Source organism: Neolamprologus brichardi, chromosome 12, assembly GCF_056152115.1.
Source record: "Neolamprologus brichardi isolate AB-2024 chromosome 12, ASM5615211v1, whole genome shotgun sequence".
Classification (NCBI taxonomy): domain Eukaryota; kingdom Metazoa; phylum Chordata; class Actinopteri; order Cichliformes; family Cichlidae; genus Neolamprologus; species Neolamprologus brichardi.
This window is the reverse complement of record NC_142115.1, coordinates 6,661,504-6,678,229: the sequence shown is the minus strand read 5'-3', so window position 1 is coordinate 6,678,229 and position 16,726 is coordinate 6,661,504. Positions and strand designations below refer to the sequence as shown.

Here is a 16,726-nt window from a genome sequence, read left to right as displayed (position 1 = left end):
ATGAGATAACTGTGAATCTGACTTGTTCAGCACCTTTGGCTCATTGTTGTGTTCCTCAAGCTGTTCCTAAACAACTTTGCAGTCTGGGGGAAGGCCATTGCTGTCAGTGGGTGCCATTGCCAATGGGCAAGTGTATTTAGTTTGTAACAGCGCTTACCTTGGAGGTTTAACATCCGCATGAATGCCAGCTGCACAGCAGTTTGGACACTAATGTATGTGTTTCATGCAAGAGGACTAAAGAAGATGACCAAGTTATTATGATTTATTTTAAGTTGCTAGCTCTAATCATAAATAAGTGTAAAATGTACAGATTTTCAAAGTGCTTTTAAGAACTCGTTAATATAGATCAGAATCAAAAAGTGAAGTGATGCAGTTAAAATAAAAAGAACATAAACGCTGAACAGTGTGAACGGTATTACAAGTAAACACGGAAATAAATAAGTCCATAAAGAAGTGATAAGAAGATAAAACACTTTGATCAGTTGTCTGTAAATGTACGTTTGTAATGTAATCTAGATGTAAATGAAAGGTGAGTTTGCGAACGTCAGCTCCTTTGATAGAGAACAGTTAAGATCAGAGGAACAACCCAGCAGCTCGGTTCCTTGGGTCTGACTGTAAATTTATAACACAGGTAAAAGCGTGGCACAAGTTTAAAATCAGCTGAAATAGCTGGATAAAATAGATAGTATGCAGTAGCAAAACTGAGAGTGATATAGTGTTGTCTCTTTGATTTTGTTAAAAGTCTGGCAGCTGAGTTTAGGACAGACTGGAGGCGGGGGAAAAGACCAAGGCTTTACATTTTACTTAAGTCCAATTAGACTGTGATTTGCCTTCATTTCCCTGCTATTACAATAAAGGTCTAAACAACAGGCCCAGCACTATGTGATGCTAGGATTTCGGAGCTTATACGCATCTATTAGTGAGATATGGCTCTATTGATTATTCCATTATGCACTATGATTTACTCACTGATTTGGTCTCTTTCATACTTTTCTCATGCAATATCACATTAAGGTAGTTTTGTATGAGAAAAATACAAACGGGGCCATATTCATCAGTAACTTAACAACAATATTCAATAGATACATGAAATAAAGTGCTCACATTTTTCTTTCTTTCCATGTTGGTTGTACACACAAGATTTGTAAATTTCATACTGATTGACATTATTATGTCAATAAGCGCGATCGTTCTGTTGCCATAATCATGACGTGAAATTTTTCAACCATCTTTAATGCAGAATGCAGTTCGCTGATGCTGACTGGATAATGCCTTTAAAATGCTGCAGTGTGTGGGCACAAGCAGAGGGACTGACAAAATGAAGAATCTGTTTCAAGCATTTCCGTCTTCAGAGTACTTGCATTAATGCATTTTGCCAAACATGAACCACTCCTTTTGGAAAGCTTTGTTTTTTTTTTGGTTGAACTGATCTCATAGATGGTATGGCATGATGCACTGAGGTTTTAAAGCGATGGATGTACCTGACATGCTGGCGCTGCCTGCCCTGACTGTGTTCTCTACTGACTGTATTCAGAGTATAGCCGTCGCTTGAAGGACAGTCAGAGAGACAGAGAGAGAGAGAGAGAGAGGGTGATGCACCACAACACGCCTCACCGCTTCACAGTGGGACTCAACATGAGAGCTGCCAAGTGTACCGTGTGCCTGGATACTGTGCACTTTGGTCGCCAGGCAGCTACCTGTCTTGGTAAGTTACAGTTGTGCTCACAAGGACTTTCAACTAGACAGTGATGTATACCTTCACATAAACCATATTTTAACTTCTTGCTATATTTCATTTTTTCCAATTGTTTACACACATTTTCTGAAAGCACACCTCATACTGTCAGAACTCTGCACACAAATCAAAAAACACACACGCAATGTGCAAAACCCTTCAATTCTCCTGCAAAATGAAACTTTACATTCAAAACAATGTAAATGGAATTTTGTTTTCAATGACACATGAATAGACATTTATAAGAACCAGTTGAACACTGATGTGCTTAAAGTCATCATAATGACTTACTGTAAGCCTTTTGCTTAGTGTTGCACTTACAGACACACAACATACAACAACAAACTTCTAGTAACATTCCTGATTGGTCCTGGATGGTGTGTCTTCCACCATATGCTCCCTTTTTTTTACTGCAGTTCTTTTTTTGTTAAAATGTGAGTACAAGAATAAATGAATGAATAGAAAAATATTATTTTCCTGCTATCTCACAGTGTTTTGCATTTATTTCTGTAGTGTGTAATAGTTGCTAAGTTGTGTTTGCACATTGGCTGGTTTTGTGTGGCTTTTGACATTAGTGGTTGATTCTGAGTAAAGTTAAAATAGTTTTGGGTCAAATGTTTGGTTTTGCAAGACAAGTTAAAGGTTATGTGAGCGTAGGTTGAATTTTACAGTTTGTGTTTTGACACAAAGAGATGAGATTTTAGCAAATGTGTTTTAGCAATTCAGAAAAACTGTATAAAGCTCTGATTTCTTTTCTTTTTTTTCATTTATGTTTTATTGGTTTTCTTGTTTATACAACATATACAACAAAAAAACAAAACAAAACAAAACAAAACAAAACAAAACAAAACAAAACAAAAAACAAACAAACCAGCAAATACAACGAGATTATACAAAATTGGGCGTCCCATTTTGTTCATAGTTCAACCATTTCGACCAGTATTCGTCAAATGAGTCCGCCTGCAACTTTAGCCTAAAAGTTATTCTTTCCATAACAAAAATAGTATCTATCACATCAATCCACTCATTTATAGTAGGAGTGTCCTCATTAAGTCAACGGCGGGTTATGGGATTTTTGGAAGCTACCAACAGCACACTGAACAAATATTTATCCGGTTTACATAGATTAAGACTCTCTAAGTTACCTGGGTACAACACTGCAAAATGAAATTGGAAGATTGTTTCCAGGACCTTATGTATTTCAGTCAAAAATGGAGCCACACGAGGACATTCCCAAAAGATGTGGAAATGATTTGCTGCTGCATGTCCACACTGCCTCCAGCATGTTGTCTTATGAGAATAATTGGATTTTTGAGCCGGGGTATTAAAATAACAAATTACATTCTTCCAACTGAATTCCCTCCACGAGTGGGAGCTTGTTACCGACCACTGCTGCCTACAGATCCCATCCCATTCCTCTCCTGTTAGGGATAGATTACCCTCTGTTTCCCATCTTGCTTTAACATATCTTGTATCATGACCCCTTAGGTTGGTCAGTGAACAATATAATTTGGAAATCATTTTTTGATAGGATGCATCTCTATATGCATTCTCAAATATGTAAATAATTTCTTCATTCCTAGTCGATAACTGGGGATGTTTTAGCTTTTTATTCAAGAAGTCCCTCAGTTGCAAATATCTAAAAAAGTCTGGATTTTGCAACCCAAACTTATTCTTAAGGTCCTGGAAACTCATCACTTTTCTATGAGATACTGTATGTGGTGAGACCTTTATTAGCCCATGTTTTAAATGTTGAGTTGATCTTACTAGGCAAAAATTCTGGGTCATATGCAAACCACCTAAGGAATCCGGCCCTCTGATTTAATTGATACTTTTTAAGTACTCTTTTCCATGTCTTTATTGAGCTTACTGTCCAAGGGTTGCCCGGGTCTCCCAGGAGACGTAACTCTGAGGGATCTCCTATCAGTGCCCCAACAAGGAAGTTACCTCCCAAGGAAAATTCCACTTCCTTCCATCTTGAACAATATCCAGGTTTACACCAGCCCACCAGACTCCTTATTTGGATTGCCCTATAATAGTCATGTAGGCAAGGGAGGCCTAGTCCTCCTTTATCCTTGGGAAGCTGAAGTGTTTTAAGCTTAACTCTTGGCTTTTTACCCGCCCATATAAATCTGGAGAGGATCCTATCCCATTCTGCAAAGTATCTATCAGGGCTTTCTATAGAAACAGACTGGAACAAAAAGCTCTGATTTCTTAATTGCAATTATGTGTGAAAGGTGTTTAGCAATGTGGTTAGTATGCAAAGTTGGGCAACTGAGTTTACAATTTTGAAAAGTGCAAAACTGAACAAAAAAGGAGATCGTAGCTCAAGAGTTGGGCGTTCGTCTTGTAATCGGAAGGTTGCCGGTTCGAGCCCCGGCTCCGACAGCCTCGGTCATTGGGCGAGACACTTCACCCGTTGCCGACTGGTGGTGGTCAGAGGGCCCGGTGGCGCCAGTGTCCGGCAGCCTCGCCTCTGTCAGTGCGCCCCAGGGCGGCTGTGGCTATAATGTAGCTTGCCATCACCAGTGTGTGAATGGGTGGATGATTGTGTATAGTGTAAAGCGCTTTGGGGTCCTTAGGACCAAGTAAAGCGCTATACAAATACAGACCATTACATTAAGTCATTATGATGACTGGAGAAGAAGTGGTCATAGTGTTTTACATTAAGCACATCAGTGTTTAACTGGTTCTATTAAATGTCTCTTCATGTGATGGTTTGTGTGTCATTTGAAAACAAAACGCCATTTTGACAAGAAATTACATTGTTTTTAATGTAGAGTTTCATTTTGCAGGAGAATTGAAGGGTTTTGCTCGTTGTGTGTGTATTTTTTTGATATGACAATATGAGGGATGTTTTCAGGAAATGTGTGTAAACAATTGGGAAAAAAAATGTATGTTACTGTCTCTCCATCTTCTATTTGCCAGACTGAACCCTGATTCATCTTTCAAAATATATCTCATGGAGGTTTCCATGGAATCCCTTTCAAACACTCTCTATAATAGATAATAGATAAGTAGTGATACAGAAAGACAGACTAATGAAGTGTATTTACAGTATATGCACTCCAGATATATGTGCACTATTACAATATAGTCTACAGTACTGCAAGAGTACCATCTGTAACAACCTAGCCAACAGTAAGAGGAGGCCTATGGGCACAGAACTGTACTGGAAGAGTCGCTGGTTACAGGTTACACTCGCACATACTGATATCGTAGATCTTTAAGTCTCGCAGAGGGTCTGATCACATCATTAGAAACATGTGTGTTCAGTCGTGAGTTGCTGTGTGTAAAAGATGACAGCTGTGTTGAAGTTGTGTTCACATTTTGCTGCCAGTGTTTACAGTTTTGCAACACACATGTGAAATGTGTTTAGTGACTAAGGATATGTTTAAGGTTTTGAAAAACAGAGTGCATGAGTTTTGCAAATTGTGTCTAAGTACCTGAACCGTGTTTAAGGTTTGGCCAAAAGACTGTTTGGTGGCTTAGAGAATGGAGTTTAGTGTTTTACCAATTCAGAAAAACTGTGATAAGACCAAAGTTGACATTAGCCTTTCTGTCTGTGTTTTGAAGTTTTCCGTTTTACAATGAAAGCCATCATTCTGGGTTTTATTAAGCTGAACACCCTGGTGACAGCTGCTTCTGCTGTTGCCTAACACTCCTGATACTTTATGCCCCGCAAAAATAGCAGCATTTCATCTCTAAATCTTTACATCAGTGAACACATATACAAAAGGTTCAGTCTTTGACGGTTTGCAGATGTTTAACAGTTAGCAAACACAAGCTTTTTTCACAAGAAGAGAGCATTTTTATGGACAGATAAACCTACTGTGCATTCTCCTCACACTGATCGTGTTAACACGCTCTCCTTTTAGACTGGCGGTGTCAGTAGTGTCGCTCGGCTCTCTTTAACAATGTTCTTTCTCCTCAGAATGCCATGCATTGTGCCACCCGAAATGCTCCCCCTGCCTTCCAGCCACATGCGGGATGTCCAGTGACTGCTCCCTGCATCTGTCTGAGGGCCTGTGTCGAGATAAAAGCAGCGCTCCGGGCCAGCAGCTGAAAGAGGCCGGCGGACACATGCACTTGGAGGGCTGGATGAAACAGCCCAGGTTAGCTGTGGACACAGTGGTGTCTGACTCAGTCTTTGCTCACTTGCATTATTATATATCAAGACCGTCCTACACATCACCTGCCGAAACAGCTGCACATAAATCTGCAGTTCTAATGTGCAGACTTCATACATACCTGTGAGTTAAACCTCCAGCAGTGAGATGGAGATGAATGTGAGACACGATTTAACAAAATCTGACAAATTAGAGCATTATAGTGTCTGATAAATATCAACCTTATATTTTGAATATTAGTAGTAGTAAAAGTACAAATTTCCAAACTTTTTTTTGCCTTTTTTTCTGTAATTCTCTAGTTCTCAGTTTCACTTTGTGTTACTGTGTATTTGGCTTCTTTTTATTGTTTTTTTAATGCCATGTTTACAAACAGTGATTTTATCTGAGCGTCTGATCTTTTCATCCACATGTGTTACATTTCACAACGGTAGAGATTTACAAACGAGGAGTGTCTGTACAAACAGCTTTAAAAATTAAAAAAGACAACAAGGGTGGATACCTCACACAGCATTTTATACATCTGGTCCCTGATGTTTCGTATGTACAGTCATGTGAAAAAGAAATGACACCCAAGACGGCAAAGTTATCTCAGGACTCACCTGGTCTTTAGCAGATCTTCTAGTTAAGTAAATACTAAATTAGGGGATTTACATATTGCATACGTCATTAACAAAAACTTAATAAATCAAACAATAGGCAAGGCAAGGCAAGGAAAGTTTATTTGTATAGCACAATTCAACAACAAGGTGATTCGAAGTGCTTTACAGAGACATTAGAAACAAAAACAAATAAAAAGCATGATTAAAAATTGATTAAAACAAGCAAACAAACTAACTAACTAATTAACAAACAAACAAACAAACAAACAAACAAACAAACAAAACAGTATATAAAATCAAAACAGATAAAATCAGAACAGTAGATAAAATCAGTAGTTAAAATGTAAGTTTTAAAATTTAAGCTTAAGTGTGGATTTGGTGTTTTATTCAAATGCAGCTGAGAATAGGTGAGTCTTCAACCTGGATTTAAATAAACTGAGTGTTTCAGCTGATCTGAGGCTTTCTGGGAGTTTGTTCCAGATATATGGAGCATAAAAGCTGAATGCAGCTACTCCGTGTCTGGTTCTGACTCTGGGAACTGATAAAAGACCGGATCCAGATGACCTGAGGGATCTGGAAGATTCATACTGGGTCAGGAGGTCACTGATGTATTTTGGTCCTAAACCATTCAGAGCTTTATAGACCAGCATCAGAACTTTAAAGTCTATCCTCTGACGGACAGGCAGCCAGTGTAAAGACCTCAGAGCTGGACTGATGTGGTCAACTTTTTTGGTCTTAGTGAGGACTCGAGCAGCAGAGTTCTGAATGAGCTGTAGTTGTCTGACTGATTTTTTAGGTAGACCTGTAAAGATGCTGTTACAGTAATCAAGCCTGCTAAAGATGAATGCATGGACTAGTTTTTCCAGGTCCTGTTGAGACATCAGATCTTTTATCCTTGAAATATTCTTGAGGTGATAGTAAGCTGATTTTGTTATTGTCTTAATGTGTTTTTCTAAGTTTAGGTCTGCATCCATCACTACACCCAAATTTCTCGCCTGGTTGGTGGTTTTTAGGTGTATAGACTGAAGTTCTCTGGTGACCTGTAATCATTTTTCTTTGGCGCCAAAGACTATTACCTCAGTTTTGTTTTTGTTTAGCTGGAGAAAATTGTGGCACAACCAGTCATTAATTTCCTCAATGCATTTACCAAGAGCCTGTACAGGGCCTCGGTCTCCTGGTGACATTGTGATATATATTTGTGTGTCATCTGCATAGCTATGATAGTTTATTTTGTTGTTCTTTATAATCTGTGCCAGTGGGAGCATGTAAATGTTAAACAGAAGGGGTCCCAAGATGGAACCTTGGGGAACTCCACATGTGATACTTGTCTGCTCAGATGTGAAGTTACCTATTGATACAAAGTATTTCCTGTTTTCTAAGTATGTTTTGAACCAGTTTAGTACAGTTCCTGAAAGACCTGCCCAGTTCTCCAGTCGTTTGAATAATATGTTGTGGTCAACTGTATCAATAGTTCAGCCAATATACAGAAACAGTGTGTGGAAAAACAAAGTCCACCTGTACTCAATTACGAGGGAACGTAGCAGCCAGCTGCTGCTAATCACATATATTGATTAATTGATGATCAACAAGTGAGAGCAACTCACATGCTCACAGCTGTAAAAGCAGAAGTTTTGGAACATTTGGGTGTGTGTTACAGTGTCAAGGAGGAAAGACATCAGTGATGATCTTAAAGAAGCAATCGTTAGTACCTGCCAATCTGGGAAGGGACCACAAGTTACATACATTTCCATAGAATATGGAGTCTGTCATTCTACAGTGAGGGAGCTATATGCACCCATGTCCTCTAACTGATGGTGGCCTGATGTTACTGAGAACAACTCCTCATAGGGCCTCATAATACTCTGTCTGGTAAAATCCACTCATCTGTCTTCACAGTGGTATTGTTGTCGTCTTATGTTTTTGCAGGAATGGCAAACGAGGCCAGGGCTGGGAGAGGAAATATGTGGTCCTGGATGGGACTAAAATATCCATCTATGAGATAGAGCCCAGAGAAGGTGACATGTTTAGCTGTCTGGATTTTTAGATAGATGGAAAGTTATTCGAGTGGGCGCCAGTGCTTATGAATCTCCTTATGTGTGTTGCTCAGAGTCAGTGAAACCACTGGAGGAGTTTGATCTGTGTCTGTCAGATGGGGAGGTGGTGGTTCATGGAGCAGTGGGAGCATCTGAACTACCAAACACTGCCAAGTCAGGTAGATGTGAAGTGTACCAAGCAGCCTTTGCCTTCCCAATGTTGTTCAAAAGTCTGTCAAATATTAATCATTTGAAGTCGTGTCATACTTTATTCTCTCTGTGTGTCAGATGTTCCTTATGTCCTAAAGCTGGAGTCACGGTGTCACACTCCCTGTTGGCCTGGTCAGGCTGTTTACTTCATGGCTCCCAGTTTCCCAGACAAACAGCGCTGGGTGGCTGTGATGGAGTCTGTGGTGGCTGCGGGCCGAGCCTCCCGGGAGAAGGCAGAGGCTGACGCAGTGAGTATCTCCAGAGCAGGCGAACGCAACCCGGGGCAGCTCGCTCTCTGTCTTTAATGTCTCCTGACTCAATTCATATCCGGCCGTGGACACAGCTGTCGCGTCTGTGGTCGTAAACATGATATTTGACTGTGTCGGTGCTGTTCACCATGAGCAGATTTCCCCTCCGTAGTCTATTTAAGACGTAGGTTTCGAGTTTAAAGCTTAACGGGTAGTTTCGCTTACGTGCGTCATTAATTGTCCCTTTCTTCTCTCTTCTTTTCTCTTTCTCTCCTCTCTCTTTGTCTCTCTCGCCTGCGTTTGTTGCTTTTTCATCGTGACACATTGTATGTCCGGCATATGGGCGTGTTTTGTCGATTTGCTCCATTCCTACCCATGTGTCACTGCACACATAGGCTGCTGTGTCCAAAAGACAAATGGTTCTGTCTCCACTGGTCCAGGTAAACCGTTAGACACGAGACATTTTGACACACACGAGCACTGCACATCCTACACGAGGCACGCTGTAGTGCATGAGTCTGTCATTTCGTTGGCTGTCACCTGCCCCCCACCCTGCTGTCACTTCACTTGCTGTGACCACTTCTCACTTTCACTATCCTTTGCTGTATCCTGAACAAACTCTCAAATATTCTTCCCTGTCTCCGATGTCCTTTTTTCTAACCACAGTACACAAATATTCGCCAAGATGTCTGATCATCTTTGGGTTGAATCTCTGCAGCTGTCCTGTCCGGAGGAGCAGGGATCGCACTGCCGAGTTTTACCTGTTTGTGTACTTGTCTGCGCTGTTACCTCTGCCCTTTCTGCACACTCCTCTGAGGCTGGGACTCAAGTCACTTGACTTAACCAAGAGACGCAAGTCATATTCTTACTAATCTTTAAAAAAAAAAGCAACAACAGGATCTAGAGCTGAATGTGGTAATATTAAAATTACTTGAAACTAATGTTGTCCAAGTAATTTTTTCTCATCCTCATTAGCTTGTAAATTCAGGTTGATATGAGTGAAACGACAAGTGAAACCTCGTGTCAGTCATGGAGTTAATTTGAAGTCACTTTATGGGCAACTCTGTAAACGCTCAATGCTCATTTTTCATAACTTACTCTATTTATAGACCAATCACTGAAATTGTATAAGCACTATGTGATGGACATGAGCTTAGTACATCTGTCATCCACATAAATCAGCACAGATGCTGATTGGGTACACAGGCGAGTGAGGCCTAAAGCTTCCTACTGTACTTCTACCCAATCCCTAAAGGAGTTCAAATTCCTATCAGACTCAATTGCCACATTTTAATATTAATAGTTTAAGTTGCTATGGCGACTGTCCTAATCTGCTTGACCCTCTCATCTCAGCTCGCAGCTGTATGTATCTGATGTAATTCTGTTGTATATGTGAATAAGATATCAGCAGCGTATGAGCTGGAACACTGACTCAGTAATGAGGAAGCCGGCGGTGATGCTGATTAGTGTTAATAATGACTCTTGTTTAAACGCAGTAGAGCTTGTAGACTTTGATCCTTTCACTCTGATCATTTGTGTAAACATTACGTTTTTTGCAATCTGTACTTGACCACTGGCAAAATATTTACTTCATTTATTCATTTCAAATGTAAAATCTTGTTCTCAGCTTCGTAGGAGTTACACATGTTTATTAAAAGTATATTTTATTCCCTTTAATGCTGACAAGTGGTACAAAATTACTTTATTACAAATGAAAGCATCGTTTCTTTGGTACTGTAGAGCCTCTGAATAAAACAGCGCGCTATTAAAGGTCTAACAAGTATAACTTTTTATCCGTGACCTGAAGCTGAAGACCGCTTGTGACTTGGTCCCACGTCTGACACTGTGATTCTGAACCCAGTCCTCCAGCCATCCAGCCCCTCCCGTCCTGCTCCTCTGTTCCCTCCTACCCAAGGTCGCGTGGAGGTCGTGATCCAGCTGACCCCTCACCCCTCTCTGTTCTTTCAGAAGCTGCTGGGAAACTCTCTGCTGAAGCTGGAGGGAGATGACAGGCTGGACATTAACTGCACCCTTCCGCTCACAGATCAGGTAGGGACATGTTTTATATGCTATAAAATGATATTCATATGTAACTACATATATATTTATTAGAAAATATGTTTACTTCTTAATTGTGCATTTTAAGCATTAGAAAATTACAATCTGCAGTTGTATTCAGGAGAAGAACGATGTATTGGAGCATGGAGCAGATGCTCGGGGCTCTCTGCCAGGATTTGCCGCATGTTGCTCCAGTTTGAAATGTCACCACGTTCACCTGAATATTTGTTTTTTTGTGTTTCGCTGCTGTGCCGCAGATCGTTCTGGTGGGCTCTGAAGAGGGGCTGTATGCGCTGAATGTTATCAAGAACTCCCTGACTCACATTCCTGGCCTGGGGTCAGTCTTTCAGATCTACATCATCAAAGAGCAGGAGAAACTGCTGATGATTGTTGGTAAGAGGCCCAGCTGTGGTATTTTCAGTAGAAAATAAATGTCTGCTGAGCAGCAGGAGTCGACTCGAGATTTTCATTCGCTCAGACATTCAGTGTCGGTCGTAAATCAAAAGGTCAATATCTGCTGCCATAACAAGCTGCCATTACAAATAACTGGCATAATTGATGAAGTGCAATTATTATCCATAATTTAAACGGAAAGGTTGGTCTGCCATACTAATAACTTTGGAGAAACTTGTAAATATCTTGTTACACAAGACAGCAGGGTGCCTTAAAAGTGACTAATGTCTTTATCCTTGAACAAGCTATGTGTAATGTCTGTGTGCTGCAGGGGATGAGCGAGCGCTGTGTCTGGTGGAGATTAAAAGAGTGAAGCAGTCTCTGGCCCAGTCCCACCTGCCTAGCCAGTCTGAACTGGCTCCATACATCTTTGAGACTGTGAAAGGCTGCCATCTGTTTGCTGCAGGAAAGGTAGTTCTTCTGTCTCTGCATGAATGCTGTTTTCATGGTTGAAATGTGATCGCACATACGAGCGTGTGCATTCTCTTTGCAGATAGACAACACGCCTTGTATATGTGCTGCAATGCCAAACAAAATAACCATTCTGCGCTACAATGAAAATCTTAGCAAATACTGCATTCGTAAGGTGAGTATGACACAGTACAGTCTTTTATACTGTTGAAAGTATGTCATGCTTTTTTTCTTTTGACCAAACAAAGGTAACGTTTGAAGTGGATAAATCTTCTACCTTCAAAACATTTTCTACTACTAGATGTGCTTCAAAGTACTGGCTTTCCCTCACCACCTAATTCTTTCCCTCACAGGAAATTGAAACTCTGGAGCCCTGCAGCTGCATCCATCTGACCAGTTACAGCATCATCATCGGCACAAACAAGTTCTACGAGATTGAAATGAAGCAATTTGTACTTGAGGGTGAAGTACTTCTTTATGCCTTCAATGCTTCCAGGACCAAATCAGTTACCAGCCAGTCACAGGATGATATTTTACGGTTGTTGGATCACTGTGTGGCTTTTAACATCAGCTTTTTCCGCTGCAGAATTCTTGGACAAGAACGACGTCTCGCTGGCCCCGGCTGTGTTTGCAGCCTCGTCTCACAGTTTTCCCATCGCCATCATGCAGGTGGCCAGCAGCATGCAGAAGGAGGAATATCTTCTGTGTTTTCACGGTAAATCCATAGGAACTGAGCTCCATGAGCTCATGAGATACGATTAGCCAAATCAGTGCAACAGAAGGGGTTTTTCTTCTAACCTGGCTAGATCGAAACATGTTTCAGGCTCCAAGTGTTTTACATTTTCAGCTGGGTGAATGTGTTTTACACATGCATCCTGTTGTGCTAGTAGTACTGCAGTTTCAGAAGCACAAACTGTTAGTGTCCCAGGATTTTTAATGCACTCGTTGCATAGTGGTTACCACTCCGACACTCCAAAGACATGTACTCACATTATATATCTATAAATAATAAATGTCTAATCTGGGTATATAAATATAAGCTGAATAACATTTTTGGGGATTAAAGCTATTATATTATAAAAGTGTGCTTAACATACTGCTGTCTGCACACAGTGTTTTATCTGTAAGAGTATGATGAAGAGTGCAGCAAATGTTTCTGTGGCAGAGTTTGGAGTGTTCGTGGACTCGTATGGACGAAGAAGCCGCACTGAGGAAATCAAGTGGAGCCGTTTGCCTCTGTCGTTTGGTAACTGCTGCTTCTTTCATCTTAATTCTCTCATTGGATTAAAAAAAACAAACATTAACTGTACCAAATCCACTTTGCAAAGGTTCCTTTTATAAGACTAAATAATTGTGTGTCGTCTGTTGCAGCCTACAGAGAGCCCTACCTGTTTGTCACCTACTTCAACTCCTTGGATGTCATCGAGGTGCAGGGGCACGCTGCTCTGGGGTGAGACACAGTGGCCTCTTTGTGCCACATCTTACACTCATTGAGTTTACTTCTCAGCTGCATTTCCCTCAATTTGGTCTTTTCTTCCAGTCCTACAGTGCTGGCACACCTAGATATCCCAAATCCACGTTACCTGGGCCCAGCTATTTCCTCTGGGGCAATTTACCTCGCCTCCTCCTACCAGAACAAACTGCGGGTCATCTGCTGTAAGGGAAGTCTGATCAGAGAGTCTGGGGAGCTCCAGAGGACCGGGTCCAGTCGAGGGTCAGTTCACTCTGTTTGCTCACTTTAATCCAGTTTAAACAAAGAAAAATAATATTTCAGTGACAGTCGGAGTGAGTTAAACATTCAAACACAAAACAAATCACCTAAAAACTCCTGAGCGCTTGTAGTGTCTTCTATAAATCACTGGAAGGTTGGCTTTGCTATGTCTGCTACCATCCATGGTGTGTTTTTGTTGTTGTTGTTAACAGTAGTCCCAGTAAGCGGTGTCCACCCACCTACACAGAGCACATCTCTAAGCGTCTGACCTCAGGCCCCGGCAGCCATGACGGCTTGCATCGGGAGCCGAGCACCCCACATCGTTATCGGGAGGGCCGCACAGAGTTCAGAAGAGACAAGTCTCCTGCCCGGCCTCTGGACCGGGAGAAGTCACCGGGCAGGGTGTTGGACAGCCGCAGGGAGAGGTCTCCTGGAAGATTCGGAGACAGCAGTCGACTCCACGCTGGTTCTGTCCGAACCCAGCTCGCACCTGTTAACAAGGTATGTAGAAGTTTCCAGTCGGCCTGTGGATGCGCTAAGGAGAAATATGAACAAAATCAAGCTGCCCTTCTGGTAGAAAGGGCATCCAAATATTTAATGAGTGTGTTCTGCCTTGGATTTGATCACAGACAAAAACAGTCCTATTCTTGATATGGTAACACAAAGCTGCTGCTGAATGTGGATACATCATTCTGACATGTCTCCAGATGTCTTCTCCCCGGTTATTTCTGTCAATGTGCAGAAAAACACCGTTTATATCTGTAAAGTGTGGAGAATGTCGCGCTCTGTCTCAGCACAGATATATTTGGGATCATTTATGTTAAAACAATTGTGCACATAACCACACACACAGTAGGTTATTTTGATTTTAACACAGTGACTCTGCAGACAGGTGTACACATGCGTGTGCAATGAGGAAGGAATCGTTATAGGGTGTCTGTCAATAAAACTGAATTGAAATGAATGAGTGAATTAAATAGGCTGGATCTCTTTTTCCATATCTAACAAGTTACTGTCTGCAGATGAAGTGCTGAACTATAGGTGAAATACACCACACAGGCTAAAGGCTAAACAGCTGATGTGTGGGGATGCAGAGAAATACTACATGAATGTGTTTGTGCTTTAAGCGCTGGGTTCAGTAAGACTGGGAGAAAGCCACGTGAATTTAAAAGCTGCGTCACTGTCCAGCATCAGGAAAAGGATCACCTCTGATTAGAGTTGCAGATTTTATTAAAATACTCCAGGCTGTGTAAGACAAATTCATCTGCAACCCCAGTGGTGTGAGAGCAGGTAAAGAACTAATTTTTTAAAAATGAATTCGAAAAAATAAATTAGACTTTCTCATTTTTTAAGGTTAATGAGGCTCAGCTGCCCTGTTTGAGGATAGATAATATTAAGTATTGTAATATGCAGACATGAGCGGCTTCTTGAGACATTTTTATATAGTGTGTAACAAATCTGATAATAGTCGTCAAAATCAAACAAACAGGGAAAACAAAACACCTTCAAAGTGTGTGCACACTGCTGAGGAAAAACCCTATAATATGCACCTTGTACTGGGATTCCCTGCTTCCCTCCTGCTGTTCCAAATATTACTAGCAGCAGCGATCAGGTGCAAAATAAGACAAGCTTTGTTGTTAAATTTAGCAGTTTGCTGCAAACTTCAGTAAATCATGTTTGTACCATTCATTTAAATACATATCCAGTAAGGCCACTCAGCTTTAGTTTCACAACTGATGCTGCAGCTCTTCAGTAAATACAGACAACACCAAACTATTCATGATGTTTAAGCCACAGTAACACGCTTTGACCTTTGCTCTTAATCTGTGTTTGCAGGTGTGGGATCAGTCGTCAGTGTGAGTCCACTTGCTGCTCCTGACTGGAGGTTGTAGAGAACCAACTGCAAAAGCCCTTATTCCACCCCGAGTGCAAGCGCGCGCGCGCGCACACACACACACACACACACACACACACACACACACACACACACACACACACACACACACACACACACCCACACCATTGCCTGTACATAGTGCAGCGTCAGTTCCTCGTTCAACCTCACAAAAACCTGCAACGGGAGACGTCTCCTGTGACAATCCTCTTGACACGTGCTTTGATGGGAGTTGTCCCACAGTAGATTTGGTGGCAGGGAACCTATGCTGATCTACAGAAGCTACTTTCTATCTCCTCAAAGTTGTAAATATTGCTGTCGGAGTTTTTATAGATAAAAGGGAAGAGTCGGCTGGTAAAGCCATGTCTATTTTTTTTAAAAAATGAGTTTCTAAAGATGTTGCAGGGAGATTAACGCTGTCGCTGGCTAGGACGTACAATATCAACCTTACATAAGAATCTGAAATATCACAGGTTTTTTTTCTCCGTTAAGAGAATTAAACTGACATTTAATTACTTTCATAGCTCACTAACGGAAGGGAGATCTGAGGAGGCAAGACTTTGCACACAAGACTGGATTTGATCAGGAGTTTAAAAGCTCATTTTTGTTACGCGACCAGATCAACCGTGTGGTCTTCTTGCCTGAATAGCCTTTGATATATAACTGCATACGATTGCTTCGACCGTCGTTGTCCGGCCATACTTTGTAAAACAATTATTAAGCAGTGTTTCGCTCCAAGTGTTCCTCGTGTTGTTTTTAGCAAACCTAAGAAAGAAACACGCAGCTCTGCCTCTGATGCCGGACGCCGTGCTGTCAGGCTGGCTCGAAGCGCCTCAGCTTGCTCTTAGTCCGCTGCTGCCGATTATGGTACAGATGTCCCGTTTCTGTGCAGTGATATGAAGTCCAGTAACCGTCAGGGGTCGTCACTTGCTAGTATCGTTTCTTTAGAGGCAGCAAGACCACCCCCACTCATCACATCAGTGAGCATGACTAACTTAGAGCAGCACTGTCGCTTTTTGATCGATTCTCTTGGTTGTTCTTTTCTGTCATGTACTCACTTGGATTTGCATTCTATAAGTAGAAATTGATGTTAGACAGTGTAACTTAAGATTTTCTTGATTTTTAGAGCTGTATACCAGTACACGCATTAAACATGATTCTAGTGTCTGTTTTCTTCTTTGTGCGCTCTCAGTTGCAGATTCTCCACCACAGCAACGTGTGTCAGTGAAAGCGGGTATCATCTA

The 16,726-nt window shown here is 41.3% G+C and overlaps 1 protein-coding gene across 6 annotated transcripts in view; it reads left to right on the top strand.

The window, feature by feature from the left end:
* citb (citron rho-interacting serine/threonine kinase b) overlaps window positions 1–16,648 on the top strand; it is a 49,962-nt gene extending 33,314 nt beyond the window's left edge. For 5 of the 6 annotated variants that reach the window (XM_006797520.3, XM_006797518.3, XM_006797519.3 and 2 more), the window contains 16 exons: window positions 1,535–1,705; window positions 5,670–5,850; window positions 8,391–8,479; window positions 8,572–8,676; window positions 8,786–8,955; window positions 10,924–11,004; window positions 11,271–11,406; window positions 11,738–11,877; window positions 11,960–12,052; window positions 12,231–12,339; window positions 12,464–12,592; window positions 13,043–13,123; window positions 13,249–13,327; window positions 13,418–13,591; window positions 13,801–14,089; window positions 15,425–16,648. In XM_006797520.3, coding sequence (XP_006797583.2) covers window positions 1,535–1,705; window positions 5,670–5,850; window positions 8,391–8,479; window positions 8,572–8,676; window positions 8,786–8,955; window positions 10,924–11,004; window positions 11,271–11,406; window positions 11,738–11,877; window positions 11,960–12,052; window positions 12,231–12,339; window positions 12,464–12,592; window positions 13,043–13,123; window positions 13,249–13,327; window positions 13,418–13,591; window positions 13,801–14,089; window positions 15,425–15,448 — 2,051 coding nt within the window. In that variant the 3' untranslated portion in view covers window positions 15,449–16,648. Of the gene's footprint in view, window positions 1–1,534; window positions 1,706–5,669; window positions 5,851–8,390; window positions 8,480–8,571; window positions 8,677–8,785; window positions 8,956–9,350; window positions 9,396–10,923; window positions 11,005–11,270; window positions 11,407–11,737; window positions 11,878–11,959; window positions 12,053–12,230; window positions 12,340–12,463; window positions 12,593–13,042; window positions 13,124–13,248; window positions 13,328–13,417; window positions 13,592–13,800; window positions 14,090–15,424 lie in introns of all 6 variants that reach the window. The other variant, XM_087848953.1, reaches the window with a different exon arrangement.
* The last annotated feature ends 78 nt before the right edge of the window (window positions 16,649–16,726 follow it).